This window comes from Peromyscus leucopus, chromosome 11 (genome assembly GCF_004664715.2).
Source record: "Peromyscus leucopus breed LL Stock chromosome 11, UCI_PerLeu_2.1, whole genome shotgun sequence".
Taxonomy (NCBI): domain Eukaryota; kingdom Metazoa; phylum Chordata; class Mammalia; order Rodentia; family Cricetidae; genus Peromyscus; species Peromyscus leucopus.
Genome location: NC_051072.1, coordinates 52272317 through 52291319, shown reverse-complemented (window position 1 = coordinate 52291319; position 19003 = coordinate 52272317). Strand labels below are relative to the sequence as shown.

Sequence of the window (19003 nt, the reverse complement as noted above, 5' to 3'; positions counted from 1 at the left end):
ATAAATAAAAAATAAAATTTCTACTTTGTATATAGAAGGAATGTATAGACTCACTATAAGTTAGGCTATGATTTTTTTTAGTGTTTATATAGCTAAGAACAAAAATTTAAAGATGTTTATCTTTATTAATTTAAATAAACTATGCTTATATGTAAATTTGATATAAAGCAGATGTATATAAATTGAATTATTTTTCCTCTGGCTTTCAATAATAGAATTAACATTGTTTCCATAGGAAATCATTTGGATCATGAAAGGGGGAGAGGAAAACTAAACATTTAGAATGCAAAGGGCCTTTTGAAATCCTATTAAAAGGAAAAAGAAAGTCTTTCTTATGACACTAAATAATATAAAAATAAATTTTACAGAGCTAGAGAGATGTCTCAGTCAGTAAACTACTTACCTTATGGGCAGGAGGAACCAAGTTCAATTCTACTTTCTTTTTTTTTTTTAAAGATTTATTTATTATGTATACAGCATGTATGACTGCAGGCCAGAAGGGGGCACCAGATCTCATTACAGATGGTTGTGAGCCACCATGTGGTTGCTGGGAATTGAACTCAGGACCTCTGAAAGAGCAGTCAGTGCTCCTAACCTCTGAGCCATCTCTCCAGCTCCAATTCTACTTTCTTAAAGAGCTGGGCTCAGTGTTGTGTCCTTGTAATCCCAGCACTGCGGAGCCCGAGACAGGAGGCTCCCTGGGCCTCCCTGCAGTCAGCTAACCAGATCAGTGGGTCCCATACCTGTGAGAGACCTGCCTCAGAAAACAAGGTGGACAGGAACCAAAGAAAACACCTGAGGTTGATCTCTGACCTCCACATGCACACACAGATAGATACACATGTGCATCCATACACATGCATCTGCACAAACATGTACAAACATACAGAAATAAATAATTTTTATAATAATATATAATGGCATACAGAAAAGATGTAATCTTTTTAGGTTTGGTCTATGGGAAAGTAGGTTTTACCAAAATTTACTGTGTACTTTAAATTCTGTAAATAGCCTTTACTTTTCAAAAATTCTGTTAATATTCAAGAATTTTAGTTTTTATCCTCTCAAAGGAATATGGGTCATGTGTGCCATGTATGAATATATTTTACTTAATATCCTGCATAAAAGTTGTATAGTTTAAAAAAGAAATAAAAAGCCATATTTTTGCTGGACATGACAGCATATATCTGTAACCTGAGCACTTGGGAGGTAGAAATAGAAGGATGATTTCAAGGTCATCCTTGACGACATGGCAAGTTAGAGACAAGCCTGGGCTACATAAGACCTTGTCTCAAAAAATTAAATAAGTAGATAAATAGCAAAGAATAACCTTAGTCTGCTTTTTGACAATAATATTCCTTCTTGTGTTTCAATCCCCTCCCCTTGTGTGTAATTCTTTAGTTATCTGGAGCTTTGGAAAATGCAAAAGCTGAGATTCAAAGAATGCAACAAGAAAAAGAGCACTTTGAAGACTCTATGAAGAAAGCGTTCATGAGGGGAGTATGCGCATTAAACCTTGAAGCCATGACCATATTTCAGAACAAAAATGATGCAGGTGAGGAATTCACGGATGGTTCTCTGCTCAGTTTCAAAAGGAACTTGAGGGGAATGTTCTGCAGTGAGTGTGCTTGTCTCCCCGTCTCTGGTGTGTGCTCTCATGGGCTCATGCCCAGCTCTAAATCCACCATAGTAGTCAGTCAGCTTATTCATTGTACCTCTCAATTCTTACTTAAGCTCAGTGTCCAGATGATTCTAGCATCTAACTATATAACCCAAGTTGGCCTCAAATCCATGCCCTGCTTCAGCCTTCTGTGGACTGGAAGTTTAGGAGTGCATCACCATGCACAGCCGAAATAATGCTTAATTTTAACATTTTAACATTTTGATGCCTCTAAACATTAAATTTCTATTTTCATTTTTATATGTTTCCACATTTCATAGACAAGTTTGTTGATTAAATATGTCTAACCTAGTCATGGTTTCCTAAAACCTATTTTGTCAGTAAAATAATTTTTTTAAGTCTATGTAAACCTGGAGTCTCTTTGTAATAGTTTTGTCTGCATGGATTAGAACACATGACCACAACCATTTGCTACCAGTGTAGAGTGGGGCCAGTTCCCTCAATGGGCCTTAGACCCCTTCTCCAAGCAAAGCCTGTAACAGAGCTGCTTCAGGGGACTCTGACCGAGAGGCAGTGAAGGAGCAGGAGGCACTCTGTAAGTCAAGATGGTCATGTAAGACCCTCCTGCTTAGCGTCCAGTTGTCGTCTTCAGTCGGTCTCCAGCCCACCTCTTCAGTGTTGCCTCAAATGACATCCAACTGGGGACTGCTGAGAAATCAGAGAGGATTTCATCTTGTTACACTGTGGTCTGATTGCACTCCTGTGAAAACCAGTGATTGTTTAAGTCACAAATGGCTCTAGGTAGTAGTGTTTAGGCACATCTTTCTATCGGAATTAGCCATGGCCTGTGGTCTATGTACAGGTTAGACAGTAGCAACCTAGAATTACAAAGTGTATCTCTTTGTAGATGACTAGTGTATCTCACTGATACCTACATAATTTGGTCACCACACTAACCAGTTACTTTTTATTTATTTATTACTTTTTCATTGTATTTATCTGTTTGGGGGACGGAGGGCATACACAGGCCATGGCACACATGTGGAGGTCAGGGGACAGTCTGAAGGAGTCAGGTCTCTCCTTCCACTGTCCTACGATTGAACTCAGGCCATCAGGTTTGGGGACAAGCACCTTACTGGAGGAACCATCTCACCTGCTCCCCTAAATCTTATTGGGGCTTTTTGTGAGAAAGGCAGAAAATGGCAATAACATATAAATCCTATTTGGGAGAAAGCTTATTTATGAGAGTTTCATTTCATTGATTAGCTGGGTTTTTGTGCCTTCATTTAGAACATCCTTGAAATGATGGATATAGCGTTTTCAAGCAGTTTTAGAACACAGTAAGTGAGAAAAGTGAGAAAAATGTCCCCCCATTATGAGAGATCTGTGAACAGAAACTTCATAAATGAGCCCACATCAGCAAGAGTTGGTCACCTGCCTGTTCACACCTGACCTTTTCTCTGGTTCTTAGTCATGGATGTCTGCCATGCAGAGTTACTTTCTGCCAAAAACATGTTAAGCCTCCATGGGAGAGTATGTGTATAGGTGCAGTTTTCAAGTGTGATACTTCATGTGGAATAGTTGCTTTTACCAGAGTTGGAAGGATCTTTGAACTATAATCATTGTTAAACTTTAATGAGGTAACTATTACTATATATAATGTGCATATGCTGAAGGCTGGGCATCATGATGGAAAGAAGATGTGTAGAAACTCTTTAACACAATGTCTTTCTCAGTATCTACAACATCTCACTACATTTTCAAATTCAGAGATAGTTCAAGTGAAAAGTAGCCAAATTCTAATTCCAAGGGGGAAAATATCAAAAATTAGGTGAAGGCCCTTGTCCTACCTTCCTCTAAAAGCTGACTACATTCCCTCCCTAGATCAGGGATAGGTCCCTTTGTGAGGAAGCCATCCCTACAGCTAGTTCAGCAGGTGGATGCTTTTTACTCATAATTTGTGTCTTCATTGAGGAACTCATTTTCTTGACTCATTTATTTGACTTGCTAAAATGTCAAGAGTGAAACCACCTTGTTTTTGTTAAAATAGAAGTAGTAGTTGCCATGAGGAGGGCGTTGATAGGGGAGATGGTTGCAAAGGTCTAATAGTCAGGATGACTGTGTGAAGGGGGAAGACTGGAGACCCTCCCACCCTGGGTGACCACATACATGAGTTACCACATGTGTTCCGATGGCGGTACACCCAGCCGGCTCCCACTGAGCACATACTTGATTCTTATCGTTTATATAAGAGCAGATCATTGGTTAGCTTTCACACGTTGATGCTTTCACCTCATCTGAAGTTGATACTAGCCAGTTGATACTGACAACTGTATTAAGTGAACAGTAAACCCCCAAGATGACAAATAGGCGTTTTCATTAGAACTATATTGTAGCCATTAGTCTTTTCTCTATTTGGAGGGTAGTGATCTGAATTTGGGCTAGTGTTAATAGAACGGATTTGTGATTTGTAGGGATAGACTTCTCGAGTAATAAAAAGGACGAGAGTGGCCCTGGTGGTCCGGGAAGAGAACTTTCTGCTCATTTGGATACTTCTTCATCTACCATACTGTCAGCAATGCCGTCAGCAGTTCCGTCACAGCTGCTGCCATCTGCAGCAGCAGGAGTGGCCAGCGCCACGGTCATTCCCTCCGCCGCCTCCATGACCTCTGCCGGAGCTACATCTGCCTCTTCTGTTCACATTCCTGTCTCTGTTCTTGGGGCAGGACCCACAGCTGCTGCTGCCCCGGAGGAAATGGTTAGTACCCTCTGTGCAAGGCTTCGGAAGCGTGGATGGATGTCCTGTACAGCGTTTGTGGGGCTCTGGCTTTGTAAATGTAGTGCTAAGGGTCCAACCCAGTCCGGCTCTCATCCCCGGCTGTACATGGGACATGGTGAACGTAGAGAAAAAAGTCAGTGTGATACTTGGCCAGCTCACAGAAGTACACAAGACAGGAAGTGGCTGAAACATTAGTTTGTAGTGAAAGTAATCCAAAAGTACTATTGCAGGAAAATAGGTTTCATTTGAGAAAGAGTAATAACAGACTTTCTTTTAAACAAACTAATGGGTATTTTCAAGGGCTTCGAAGACTCCGCGATATTTTCCTCCCTTTTTTTCTGGGTGATCTATCACATACAAGTGACTGCCTCTGTCCATTTGTAATCCTGTTGAAATGAGGAAGGACAGCCTGTCCTCCAGTCAACCTGCTTCTCCATAGGGAAGTGCTTAGAGAAGGCACTGAACAGGGTGGAGAGTCAGTCGGTGTGAAAAGTCTGTGTTTGAGGAAGAAGTGAAACTGGTGAGAGCCCACCGTGACTGTGACTCAGGAGCGAACATCCACAGCCTTGTCAGACTCAGCTCTGCTGCCGCTTCCTGTCCAGTGTTGCTCTCACACGAAGGCAGCGGAACTGTTTCCCTCTCTCCTAGACTCTAGCCACTGACGTAACAGAGAAGATGGCGGAAAGGACTTTAGGTCTTTTTTCTCTTACTCTGTATCATGTTGGGGATCGGGGAGAGAGAGACAGAGAGATAGACAGACAGACAAACTCTCTCACCCCAGGTTGGCTTCAGATTTGCGACAAGCTCCTGCCTCGGCCTCCCTAGTATTGAGATTACAGATGTGAGCAGCAGGCACACTCAACTTTGCTGTAGGTTGTAAACCGTTCCTGGCAGGCCGTGATCGGGCACTGTCGCTCTAGAGAGCTCTCTGTAAGGGAAGAAAGACAGATTTGGCCAGACAGCTGGTCACATTTTCTCTTGTAGCGCACTTGAACTCCTTCCTTTCAGAGCTGCTAATTTTGGAGGCTAGCATCTGCTACTTGCCATGTTTGCTCTGCCTAAAGTGAAAGTCCATGGCACATGTGTGTATAGTACAAGAAATAAGAATGTGTGGAGGAGTTTGACTTAGGAATAAGACTAAAATTCAACCTTGACATATGTTCAGCTGTGTTTATTTTCCATGATTATACATCCTGGAGTGTAGTCCTATGTAGATTATCTCATTTAAATAAACACAGTAGGAGTTTATTTAAATTTCTGATTTGCCATTCATGTTGCATATGCAGATAACATACACAGAACTAGATATTTCAAAATATCCTCCTTAAAATAGGGCTAATTCAGAGTCTGCATTTAGGGCTGACCCTGCATGCGAGTGTGCGTGTGAGTGAGTCTGCTCTCGGCCCTCATGGTGCTTGCTTCCTCGAATAGTTCTGAAGTCTTTGAAACATGAAAAACAGTATTGTATAGACAGCCCTTCTTGTTTGTGCATGGGGCACACACACACACACACACACACACACACACACACACACACACACACACACGTACAACTCCAGTTGTTCTGGTGTTTGTGGGGATCTGGCTTTGTGTTCATTCATTTGCTCCTATTTGTAAATGTAGTGCTAAGGATCAAATCCAGCAAAGCTCTCATCCCCAGGGCTGGAAATGGAACATGGCAAACATAGAGAAAAGTCAATGTGAACATGATCAAAGCTCCTGTGAACTCACAGCACACACCAGGCTGCACCAGATTAGTGTTTGATGGGACTTCTGAAGTGTGGATTGAGCGGTTCTAGTTCTTGTGCCTCTCTTGGGCTCTTTTCCTTCTGTTTGTTTTGTCCAATTCTGATGTGTTGGGTTTGGGGGGGGGGGTTGTTTTGTTTTGTTTTGTTTACTGGGTTTTGGTTTTTTTGTTGTTGTTGTTCTTTTTTTGAGACAGGGTTTCTCTGTGTAGTTTTGGTGCCTGTCCTGGATCTTACTCTGTCGACCAGGCTGGCCTCCAACTCACAGAGATCCGACTACCTCTGTGGATTAAAGGCCGTGTGCCACCACCGCCCGCCTGTTTGGGTGTTTTTTTGTTTGTTTGTTTGTTTGTTTTTTAATCTTACTATATTTTATCATTATCCCTTAGAAGCCTGTTTGTTTTCTAATGAGAGACAGAAAGGGAGTGGATCTGGATGGGAGGGGGAAAGGGAGGAACTGGGAACAGTGTGGGAGGAAAAACCATAATAGAAATATATTATGTGAGGAAAAAAACTATTTTCAATAAAAGGGAGCAAAGAGTAAGATGCATTTAAAAAAAGAAAGTCAGCATGCTACTTGGTTCAACCCACAGAAAGTACTCAAAACAAAAAGTGGCTAAAATATTAGTGTGTAGTGAAAAGTAATCCAAAAGTACTGTCACAGACGTGATAGTTACAGCACCTAAAGAACATCTTCCGGGCCAGGGGAAAGACTCACGGGTAATCCTTCTGTAAGGACAGTGTAAAGTTTTCCCCTTTGTGTCATTCAGATACTCAGACTCACCTCAGATGTGTCTTCCTGTTTTAAAAAGAAGACAAGGCCAGCCTGTCTCAACTGCACCCACCCCTACCACACATCTCCACAAAAGAACACTAGGCAGTTGTCCCAGCAAATTGTTTCAACTCACAGAGCTGGACAGTAGGTGGCGCTATGCTCTTCTGGTTCTGGGAGTGTAATTGGAGTCCCTGAGGAAATGCTCATAGCTGGATTTCCAAACTGCTTACTGAGGTTTTTCATCTAACTTCTCCCTCCATCAGAATGGATGGAGTATTGGGAGGTAGTTGGTATTGTTTTCCCATTTTATAAGTGAGGAAATTGAGGTTTATAGAGGGTAACCCCTATGGACGTACTTAGCACTCAAAAGAGCCAGTTTTCAGCAGACAGACAGGCTAGGTGTGGTTATGGATTGTAAATAGACCACCTTTCTAGCATAAGCCTTTCCCAATGTGTTTGCCATTTTCCAAAGTCAGTTTCTGTAAAGTATGTTATGAACTAGCAAATACACTGTTAGTATTTTTGTTTTCTCCTAATTTAACAAAAATCTTTTTAATAATGTTTCATATAAATTCTCTATAAAAACATCCTTATGCATTTTTAAAAACAGCTCTTTTTTTCACCAGTTTAAACTGTTTGGGTTACATAAATAGTATTTTGTAAATTTGTATGGTGTGAGGGAATGCCCACACTGGCCACAAGGGGGCGTCTGAGCCCCTGGAGCTAGAGTTATATAGGTGGTTGTAAGCCAGCTGATGTGCTGAGAACAAACCCAGGTCCTCAAAGAGCAGAAAGTGCTGTTGATAACCGAGCCATCTCCTCAGCCTCCACTTCCTGTATATACACTGCAGTTAGCAAGTCAAACCACTGGAACAACTCCAAGCACACAGATGCTTCTTTCAAACCGTGATGTAGCTGGAGCCTTGACGTGTCCTCTCCATCTCATGAGTCAGTCTGACGCAGTTCTTAGCTGATCATCTGTAGTTCCTGGCTACTCTGGGGTTCCTCATTCCAAACTTTTCTGGGTTTTCATGCATTCCCTCCCTCTTCAAGTAAGATTAGCTGCTATGGAGGGGCATGTTTATCACCTTTGGGTGTTAGAGGTACAGTTCTACCTCACTTTTCAGTACTTTGGGCTATTGGTGGGTTTTCCCACTGCTAAGGATCACACCCAGGGCTTAGCACATATAAGTGCTCTGGCGTTGAGCTGATTCTCAGTTCCGATGGATTTTCCTGTCAACTATTAATTTCATATTCTAAAATAGCATTTACGAATCTTCATTTGGAGTTGGGGCCCAGCTTCTTGGTAGAATAAATTCCTGGCATGCATAGGTTCAATCCCAGTTGCCAGTCCCAAAAAATAATCTTTATTCATTCACAAAATATTCTGTACCTTATATTTGCTGATCTGTATATTATATATATGTAATATATATACTTTCCTGAAGATAGAAATGTGGATTTAGTTCGCAAAACAGTTGTGAACATCTTTTCTTAATTTGTTTTTATGTGTGAGTTGGGGGGGGGGGTGCCCAGAAGTGTCAGATCCCCTGGAGCTAGATTACAGGTGGTTGTGTGCCACCTGATGTGGTTGATGGGATTTGAACTCAATCCCTCTGAAGAGCAATCCATGCACTTAACCCCTGAACCTTGTTTGCAGCCCTTTGAACATCTGAAAGTCTGAGATTTGTTTGCACAAATACATCCGATCCGTAAAGTTCACTAATTCAAAAGCAGTCCTTACATTTTCAACGCCAGTCCTCCAGATCCCCTTCCCCGAGCTGTTAGCTGTTCCTTCTGGCCCCTTTCCTTGAACACTGTGTTCCTGTCTTTGGCATACATTTGTTAATCTGAATCCTTATCTATTGACTTCCCCCTGTGGAGGAAGGGCCTGGCCTGTGACACCATGTAGCCTTCTGCCGGCCCCTTCCTGTGTGTCAATGTTTAACACAGCTATTCCAGCTTCAACTTCAATCGTACTTGAGAGTCCTGTGTAAATATAGCTAAGCCTTGAATGTATGTGATGACATTTCCTTCCAGCATATTTTTTGTTCCTAGAATTAATTGCTTCATTTTTGCCTTTGCTTGGGTTTTTATGGCACTATAATGAATTCTTCCCAGATTCTTTAAGGACTTGCACAACCCTATTAAATGTTGTTTTCCTCTGGGTTGTTTTAATTTCCCCAGAGCCAAGTCTCCTTGATTATCCTCTCCATGATTCAGTAGACAGCTCTTAGCATCTGCAGCTGAATGCAGATAAAGAGAGAACCTTGGATGGGCCAAACCATGCAGGAAGGACCAATATTTAATAATTGCTTTTAGAAGAACTATTGAGGAAAAAAAAACATGCATTTAGATTAATACTTCACACACGGAATTTTCAGTTACACCACCATGAGTACATGTAAGAGCATAGTTATTGCAGCTGTCCAAAGGAGATTATTTTCTCCTTCAAGTAAGAAGAGTTCATGATAAGATTAAGGACTATGGAGACTGGAAAGTGAAGCATGGGGGGCTGGGGGGACTCAGCTGGGAAAAGTACTTGAGGACCTAATTCCAAATCCCAGCACTTGTTTTCAAAACAGCCAGGCATGGCTGCACATGACTGTAGCCCCACATAGGGGGCTGTGGTGGGCAGGGGGACAGATAGGTGGATCCTGAGAGCTTGATGGCCAGCCAGCCAGCAAGCCTGAACAGTGAGCTTCCAGTTCAGTGAGACCCTGTCCCTAGGCAGGAGGTCTGAGAGCAATAGAGAGGCACCCAGCCTCTATCTTCTGCATGGATATGTACAAGCATTACCACCCACAGATTGAACTCCCAAAGAAGGAAAGAGGCAGGGAAGGAAGGAAATACATAAAGAAAATGTTTATGTCACTAGATAAGTGTTTTTAGTCCTTAAATGAAGTTAATACCCATCAGTAACTATTAATTTTTTTTGTTTGGGGAGCTAGGAATCAGACCTCTAAGTCCATTCATGGCATACCAAAACCACTCAGTAACACTCCCAGCCCAACTGATGCTAGTGTGTGTTTGTGTGTGTGTGTGTGTGTGTGTGAGAGAGAGAGAGAGACAGACAGACAGACAGACAGACAACAGACAGACTGTGCCTCTCAGGCAGGCCTCAAACTTGTGGTCCTCCTACCTTAGCCTCCCAGGTGCCACACACATTCATACCACCCTACCCAGATTTTTGGAGCTATTATATTGTTTTAATAGCAACTGTCCTTTCCATTTCTGACCAAAGTTAAAGAACTGACAAGTTATAGTGTAAATATGAAATATTGATGAAGCATTACAAGTCAAACAAAAAAAGTCAAACCTTACACTGAGTTGAGCATTTATATAATTAATTGACAGTGAAAATAGGAAATTATACATCACTCTTGATATACATATAATCTTTCTTCAATATCGTCTAGTGGTAACCAATAAAAGCTGTAAATGTTGAAGTTGCTTTTTGATATGATCATCCCGTTTTTTTGCTGTATTTCTACAAAAATAACTTCTAGAAATGTTTTTACAAAAATTATTTACTATAGGAAGAGAACAGAGGAAATACTAGTCTGTCATATGAAATCATTCTTTACAACTTATTTTAAGTTTCTGTATTCATGAAACATTGTTAGTTTTTTAAAGCAGGACAAAAACATATGTGTAATGATGATAGTTCTACTTAAGGATTAAAGTCATGACCCAGACGGTGGCTGGTGTCATGGAGGATGAGTGGGAGAAGGGGAAATGGGCGAGAGGTGTGTGTTTGATGGAGTAACCTCACTGTGGCTCGGTGCCAGTGGTACGGAGTCTGCGTGTAGTAAAATGGCACAGATGTGTACACAGGCCTCGTGCCGACCCAGTGTGTTGGTGTCGATGTGGTTTACTTCAGGTAAGATTTGATCCTTGCAGGAACCTAAGAGAACACACAAGGACACTTCCTGGGACTCTGTCACTTCAAAAGAAGGGTTTTAAATCCCCAAAACATTTTTAAGTAGTTGACATGCCAAGGTTAGAGGAATATTGTAGAGTTTGGGAACGTTGTGGTTTTGTTTTGCCCTTTTGTCTCGTTAGGTTTAAGGGCTCTGTGTTTTCTTTGAAAGTTACCCAGCAGAGCAATGCAAAGTGTGCGGTGGGTCTTCCAGCGACTTGGTGTTTGTTTGGTTTTGCAGTACATGCCAAGAGTTGTGACTTCAGCACAGCAGAAGGCTGGGAAGACAATTACAGCTCGGATCACCGGACGGTGTGATTTTGCTTCCAAAACTAGAATCAACAGCAGTTTGGCTATCATGGGAGTTTCTCCTCCCATGAGCTCGGTTGTCGTGGAGAAGCATCATCCAGTCACAGTGGTAAGTCCTGTCAGGGAGTCTTTTTTCATGAGTTTGTCCCCTAGTCAACCCTGACATTCATGGTCGGTCATTGTTACTATTTACTCTTAGTCTATGTAAATCATACTTACAAATTCCTCCTGTTAAGAAATGTGTCTATTTTTCTTTTTTTCTTCTTGCATGGAACCTTTCAGTTTACTGTTTTAGCAGTCAACCTACTGGATTACCTTTTCTAGTTGACCAGCATAAAAATGTCTAGCCTATCTCTACATTAAAAGACTGTGAGTTACAAGAAATATACGTGCTATAAGGGAAGGTGCGTAGATTTGAAGCAGGAGACAAGTGAAACCATCCTGGTTGTTACCTCCATTTGCTGCATCTGGATAGAGACAAGTCAAGTCAGATAGTTCAGCCTCCATTTTCTCTTCTGTGAAATGGGGTTGGTCAGAGTACTGAGCTTCTGGAACACTGTCAGGATTCAGGATTAAATGAGAAAATACATAAAGTGGCATATACAGAGGAACTTTGTAAACTACAGAACCTTTAGAAACCATGACTTAACTAGGAACTGAGATTTTTCCGTTTCCTTTTTCTTTTTTCTTTTTTTTTTTTTCTTATTCTAATCTTTGAATGTTTGCTTGCATGTATGTCTGTGCACCCATGTATGCCTGGTCCAGAAGAGTGTATCGGATGCCCTAGAACTGGGGTTACATGATTGTGAGCTGCCGTGTGGGTGCTAGGAATCAAACCTGAGTCCTCTGGAAGAGCAGCAAGTACTCCTAACCTCTGGGCTGTCTCTCCAGCCCTGGCATTTTAGAGAGTAGAGAAATTGAGGAACTAGAATCTTTTTAAGTTTTTATTGAATTAAAATAAAATCACATCATTTCTCAAATCCTTCCTACACGCCCCCCATATCTGACTTTCCTACTCCCTCCCAGATTAACTTCTTGTTGTGACAGAGTAGAATTTTATCTCCTTTCATCAATTCCTTTCCTCCCAGTATTTCCTCCCAGTATTATATCATCCTCTCCTGTTTTCCTTAATTTCCCTAATTGAGTTTAGGTTAAGCCTCCATCAAATAATGTACTCACACCTAAACATTGAGGAACTGGAACCTTAGCTCTTTCCTTCCAGGCGCTCTGTTCCCTCCTGGGCTGCCTGCTGCTCTTCAGCATGTACACAGTGCTGCTGTAGCAGGTGCCTGTGAGCCAGAGGTCCAGGAACCTCTTGTGCTACAGCTGATTTTTTGTCCTTTGTCCTGTGACAGTTGTGGTCCTCTTCGCCATTTGAATTGTTTCCCAGGAATCTCAATCTAAAACTAGCAGAAACCATTATTGCCAATAAAGCATGGATCTGTTTGTAGCGCCCTTGCCCATCTGCTGGGCATTCACTTGCTTCTGGGGCTGATTTCCTGTTCTGCCATATTTTGTAGATCATAATACCCATGGGAACTCTGTCTTTCTATAGTCCCTCTTACCCATCCTCAAGGAGAAACAACTTTGATAAATCATGTCATATTTGATGTTTGTCAACTAAAATTTCATACCAGCTGCAAGAATCTCCCATTTGTAATGGTTACCCAGGTGTTTATAGTTGGAGAAACATCTGTATAAGATACCTTAAGAAGGGAGGTTACTTTTTCATTTCTCCATAGAGGAATTCTCACTTTTAAGACAGAATTGGACGTGAGGACCCTGTTTTATTATGTAGTCTTTGAAATACATGATAAATATATTAACTAAATGCATTTTTTATCAATTTTATGTCTGTGAATGTTTTGCCTACATATTTGTCTGTGCACCACAGGAATGCCTGGTCCTCTGCCTGCTGAGCCATCACTCCTGCCCCTAATGCATAAAATTATACTTGAAATATTTTAAAGATGATTTTTCTAAATTGAAGATCCTTTAGTAGAAATTTGTGTGTACATGACTAATAACTTGATACAAATCCCTCTGCCAGCTAATAAGACATTGTAGCAGATACAATAAAGTCTTAACTGTATTCCATATGTATGTATGAGTAACATGTATATATATACACAATGTATATTTTTACATATCACATATGTAGACTGAGTCTGCTCTGCCCTGACTTAAAGTCTTTAGCACGCATGTCTCGGCGTTCCCTGAGCTTTGAGCTGATGTGCAAATCATCTTCTCCTCAGTGTCTGTATTTGTTCCCCACATTCAGTTCTTCCCTTGTTTAGGAAATTGTGGTCCAACTGAGTATGGTGGCATGTTCCTTATTCCCAACATTCCAGAGACTAGGCAGGTAGATCACAAGTTTGAGTCCAGCCTGGGCTACATAGCAAGACCCTCTTGAAGGAAAGAGACATTAAGGGAACCCCTTGTCTCTTGTGTGACTCTAAAATGTTGGGTCTGCTCCCAAGTGAGATCTGAGGTCTATTTTACCATGACTTGAAGCAAGGCCTGGGCCGAATAGAATAAGGGGTGAATGTTTAGAGTTGACCCTCATCTAGACACCATCGAGTCCTTTTCTGTACTTGGCCTCCGTGAACCTTTTCCTCTTAGACCTCTTAGAGCAATGATTCCCAAGGCTCTGGGGTTAAATGTGGTTGTTGAAACAGTGGGTTCCTTGTAGAGAAGAGCTTCACAGGTTGGTTGAATGGCAACTCCACCCAGTGCATTGCTGGTATCTGCAGGATGCCAAATGCCTGTTGGTTTGGGTTCTAGGTAATGAAATGATGCTTCACATCTAAACTCTGAGATTATTAAAGCAGCCTCTTATCTTTACAGCAAACCATTCCTCAGGCAGCTGCTGCTAAGTACCCACGGACCATCCATTCCGAAGGCGGCATCCCAGCTTCTAGGTCTCTCGGAGCCAGGCCAACACACACCCAGTCTCTCTCCAGTGTTCAGTCCATAAAAGTGGTTGACTGAGTGACTGTGTTCACACTCGGGCTTTTCAGTCCTCTGATAAGGACTTGACTGGGAGCAAGAAGATTTCATTTTTGACTTTTCTGTGCTCTTAGAACATCATGGACACATCATGTTCATCTTTTCAAAATTCTAAGAGACTTTCCCATCCTTTGTAACTGTATGTAGAGATTATTTTAATGTTGTTATTTTTATTTAAACAATTAAGTAGAAGTTTTTAATTAAAAAAAAAAAACTTGGTTCTAAACATGTCCAGCCTACCACTGATTGCATTGTTGAAGGGTACATTATTTCTTTTTTTTTTTTTTTTTTTTTTTTTTTTTTTTTTTTTTTTGGTTTTTCGAGACAGGGTTTCTCTGTGTAGCTTTGTGCCTTTCCTGGAACTCACTTGGTAGCCCAGGCTGGCCTCGAACTCACAGAGATCCGCCTGGCTCTGCCTCCCGAGTGCTGGGATTAAAGGTGTGCGCCACCACCGCCCGGCTGGTACATTATTTCTAAAAGGAAATCATTTCCATTGTTACTGAGCCATAATTTACACAAAACTTTGAGAGAGACTTTTACTGCCATTACTAAAACATACAGAAGCTATTTTAGTTTTTAGATAAAGACCAAGAGTAACAGTGATATTTCTAAACACAGCCTTTTTTGCCTTCGGTGTAGTGGTCTTCGTCTCTAGGACTGCAGTTAAACACTGAGGGAAACAGACAACATCTGTGAATAAGGCTTTTATTAGACCTGGACAGAGGCTCCCTGCTGGGATGACTCTGCTTTCTTTACTCTTTCTCACCTTATTGGGGCCTGCAGCATTGAGCCTGACTGTTGTTTCCACACACCCACGCATGTGCTGCAGAGGGGTGCCCTGTAAGACAGCAGAGCTTTCAGCCTGAGTGTAAGCTTTCCAATGGCTGGCCAGTGTGAATAAGCCATCTGGGCCAGGCGTGATGGCACATGCCTTTAATCCCACCAATGGAGAGGCAGAGGTAGGTGAAGCTCTGTAGTTCAAGGCCAGCCTGGACTGTGTAAGAGAAACCCTGTCTCAAATAAATAAATAAATAAATAAATAAATAAATAAATAAATAAATAAATAAATAAAATTTTTTTAAAGATAAAAAAAGGAAGGAAGGAAGGAAGGAAGGAAGGAAGGAAGGAAGGAAACCCTCTGGGCAGAACGGACATTGAAGAAAAAGCTTCTCAGTGGTTTATTTATGACTCTTCTCTTGGGCCAAACATGTAATTAAATGAATTTTAGGATCCTCATCTGTGATATAAGTAGAATGGACTTCCCTTCCCTGTTTGACACTGTACTTACGGAATACATGAGCGCATGCTAAGGAGTCCATCTGGGCCTCCACTTGCAGACATGAGTGGGTTTGATCAGCAAAAGCCTCTACCAGTTTGAGCATGATCCACTTCTGTGCTCTCTCATTTCATTATAAAAAGTCACTGTTCCTGCATCAGAGACTAAATGTGATGTAGGCAAACATGATTCCATTTTATAGTAAGTGCTTAAGCTTTTTTGAATTATGGACCTATCAGGCAGTGGTCTAGCTACAACTATAGCAAGAGCCAACTCCTTGGGCTTGTAAGCTTTGTGCACAGCAAGCCGAAGCACCTCCTCTCACACCTTCCCTGTGGGCATGCTCCCCAGAACTTCCTGTCTGTTCAGTAAAGCCAGGAGGAGCAGTAGACTGCGCTAAGACTACTCATGTGACCCAGAATAAAAGCCCCACTGTGTGCAGCTCCAGCAACGACTCAACCACTGAGCACTTGCTACTCCTGCAGAGACCGTCGTTCAGTTCCCAGCACCCACTTGGCAGCTTCAAACCATCTGGAACTCCAGTTCCAGAAAACACCCTCCTCTGGCCTGCACAGGCACCGGGAATGCATGTGTACATACATGCGTGCAGTTAAAACACACATTATTTAAATGTTAAAACAGTGACAAGTGGATCATTTCCTCCTCCTCCTTCCCCTGTATGAACTGCCATGAGATGCCCTCCTCCCTCCTTGGAACAGAATGTCCTTAGGATCAGATAGCCAAGCTTGATACCAAGGGGAGCCAATTTGGTAGCCTCCTCACCTGGCTCCTCCTCAGCACCATGTCCATTTTCTACAGAAACCTTGGTCTTAGGCTGGACCTTTGAAGAGCCCAGACAGCTAGGTTTTCAATGTGCACCCCAGTCCTATGGACATACTGATGAAGTTGATGTAGCTAGGACTATTATAGGCATCCTTTAAAAGTGCTGCAGATTGCCCAAGTCACCAAATAATTCATATTGGCCTAAGTTAACACATGTTTGGTGGAAACACTCTACAGTAAGGATGCATTTGTACTTACTTTACATACAGAGGTTAAGTTGGGGGGGGGGAGGGTATGCTAGCCAGGTCACTGGTATGGCCAAACTGAAGAACAGACTGAGATGGGGCTTTTTAAATTCTGGAATCTCATGAATATATTGCCTGTTTTAAACATTCCTAGTATTACTTGGGTCATTTACAGTCAATGTAAGAAAAATATTTGAAACTGTAAATTAATGGTAGAATAATTGCTCGTGATTGTCTTACCAGCTTTCCCAGACTAAGTCAGAATTAGACTCTAGGTAGGTAAACAATGATGAGAACTGATATCTTTTGTAACTTTCTCAGGTTACAGAAGGTAGTGTTTGTTGTGAACAAAATTGAATGTACCAGAAAATACAAAGAATTAAAATTATCCATATTTAGATTATGAAGGGTTTAAAAATTACTGGTGTATGTCTTTTTTTTTTCTGAATAATAGATTGCACTTGTATGGTATAAAGAAAGCCAGCAGTGACTGAATTTCCAAATGCAGTTTCTTTACAAAAATAAGAGTTTATGACTTGCATCCCACTGGCTTGAGGTAAGGGATTCGTGGTGTTTTCCCTTCATCTTTACACCAATCTCTGGAGGAAACATTCTGTCTACCAGAAAAGGAAGCCAAAGATCAGGAAAATGTCTATAACATGCACACGCACACCGCTCACAGCCAAGAATCCAATTCCAAAACCGGAACCACCACCCCCCTTGCTTTCCCACATGCCGCCATGCTGATCCCGCCATCAGTCTGGGTTTTAAGCAGGTCTAGAATCCTAGCTGTGCTGTTCCGCATGTCCATCGAAAGACAGAACTGGGAAAGTCAGCAGTTTGTCTCAAGAAAAAGGCAAAGGCCAGTGTGAGGCTGGAGCTGGAGGAAGGGGTGTGTTCACTCCATCCCTGGAGGAGCAGCGTCTGCCGGGAGAGGTCTGTGACCCTCAGGAACCAAAGTTAGCAAGCTGCATGAGGAGCGGGCAAGGATTTAAGTCGATTCTTCAGCTTAGGAGACTGCACATTTCTTGCAGCTTGCATCAGTTTTACCTTTGAACTGACGAATCTTTTCTGGAAAAAAAAAAACAGGATAACATTACCTTAGGTAGGGTTTCTATTACTATGATGAAACACCATAACTAAAAGCAACTTGAGGAGGAAAAGGTTTATTTACTTTACATATCCTGAATCACAGTCTATTAGAGAGATGCCAAGGCAAGAACTCCAAATCCAGCAGGAACCTGGAGGCAGGAGCTGATGCAGAAGCCATGGAGGGGTGCTGCTCACTGGCTTGCTTCCCATGGCTTGCTCAGCCTGCTTTCTTACAGAACCAGGACCACCAGCCTTGGGGTGGCCCCACCCACAATGGGCTGAGCCCTCCTTTATCACTAATTAAGAAAATGCTCTACAGGCTTGCCTACGACCAGATCTTATGGAGGCATTTTCTCAGTTGAGGTTCCCTCCCCTCAGATGAGTCCAGCTTGTGTCAAGTTGGCACAAAAATTAACCAAGCACACACATTCAAGACGAACAGCTGATGTCCTTAAATGTGGTTGACTGTGTTCCCCACACCATTCATTTCATCCACAGCAGCTTTAGAAATGGCTGTTGGTTCTCCCATTGTGCTGTAAGCCTGTATTTAAGACCTCCTCCCTCCTTCAATAAACGGCATTGGGGGGGGGGGAATAAGATACAAACTGAAAAAATGCTGGAAATGGAAAATCGGAAAAAATGAACAGGAACTACAGATGCAAGCATAACCAACAGAATACAAGAGATGGAAAAGAGAATCTCCGGTATTGAAGATACAATAGAGGAAATAGATTTGTCAGTCAAAGTAAAGTGTTTCCACTTTGACCACTTATTACAGTCTAACTTCAGTGAGGATGATGCTCATTGGTTTTTGTCCCTCTCAGGGCTGCAGACTTTGTCTCGTTCAAATCCAGATAGTGGTGGGTTTATTACATTAATAGAAAGTATTTCATTGAACAAATGAGTGGATGAATGAATGAATGAATCCTTGCAACAACCAGAATGTGTTCTCTGTAAGCATTTTGGGTAGGTATGGATTTGCTTATGAGATACTATGATGGATGTTTGAATCTGTTTACTCCATGAGATGTATAAAGACATTATTTAGTGCCATTTCTAGGCTGGTAAAATAGTCTTGCTTATATCAATTACCCACTTTGCTCCTCATCAGAGTAGGAAGTGGCTTTGATCTTTTTCAATCTCACATTCGTGCTCAAAGCACTAAAATCTGCCACCACTGAGATTAATAAAAGTAATATGCCCTACAACAACAACAAACAAAAGAAGAAAAAGAAAAAGAAAAAGAAATAAATTAACGGTCCACTAAAAATTCTAAAAAATAAAACTACTTTTCACCATTAAAAAAATAAAAGTTTAAAAAAATAAAAAAAAATTAAAAAAAAATAAAAGTTTGTTGTTTTCTTCCCTAGTTTAGAATGGGCACACCAGGGCAATGAGCTTCTAGAACCTGCTAAGACCACAGAGCTGGAGCCAAGGCGAGGCTCAC

General features: G+C 41.6%; 1 protein-coding gene across 3 annotated transcripts in view; it reads left to right on the top strand.

Moving 5' to 3' along the window:
* Positions 1-14388, top strand: part of Poc5 (POC5 centriolar protein) — a 31489-nt gene extending 17101 nt beyond the window's left edge. For all 3 annotated transcript variants that reach the window (XM_037209488.1, XM_037209489.1, XM_028871677.2), the window contains 4 exons: positions 1402-1555; positions 4096-4379; positions 11084-11260; positions 13999-14388. In XM_037209488.1, the coding sequence (XP_037065383.1) occupies positions 1402-1555; positions 4096-4379; positions 11084-11260; positions 13999-14142 (759 nt within the window). In that variant the 3' untranslated portion in view covers positions 14143-14388. The remainder of the gene's footprint in view (positions 1-1401; positions 1556-4095; positions 4380-11083; positions 11261-13998) is intronic.
* The last annotated feature ends 4615 nt before the right edge of the window (positions 14389-19003 follow it).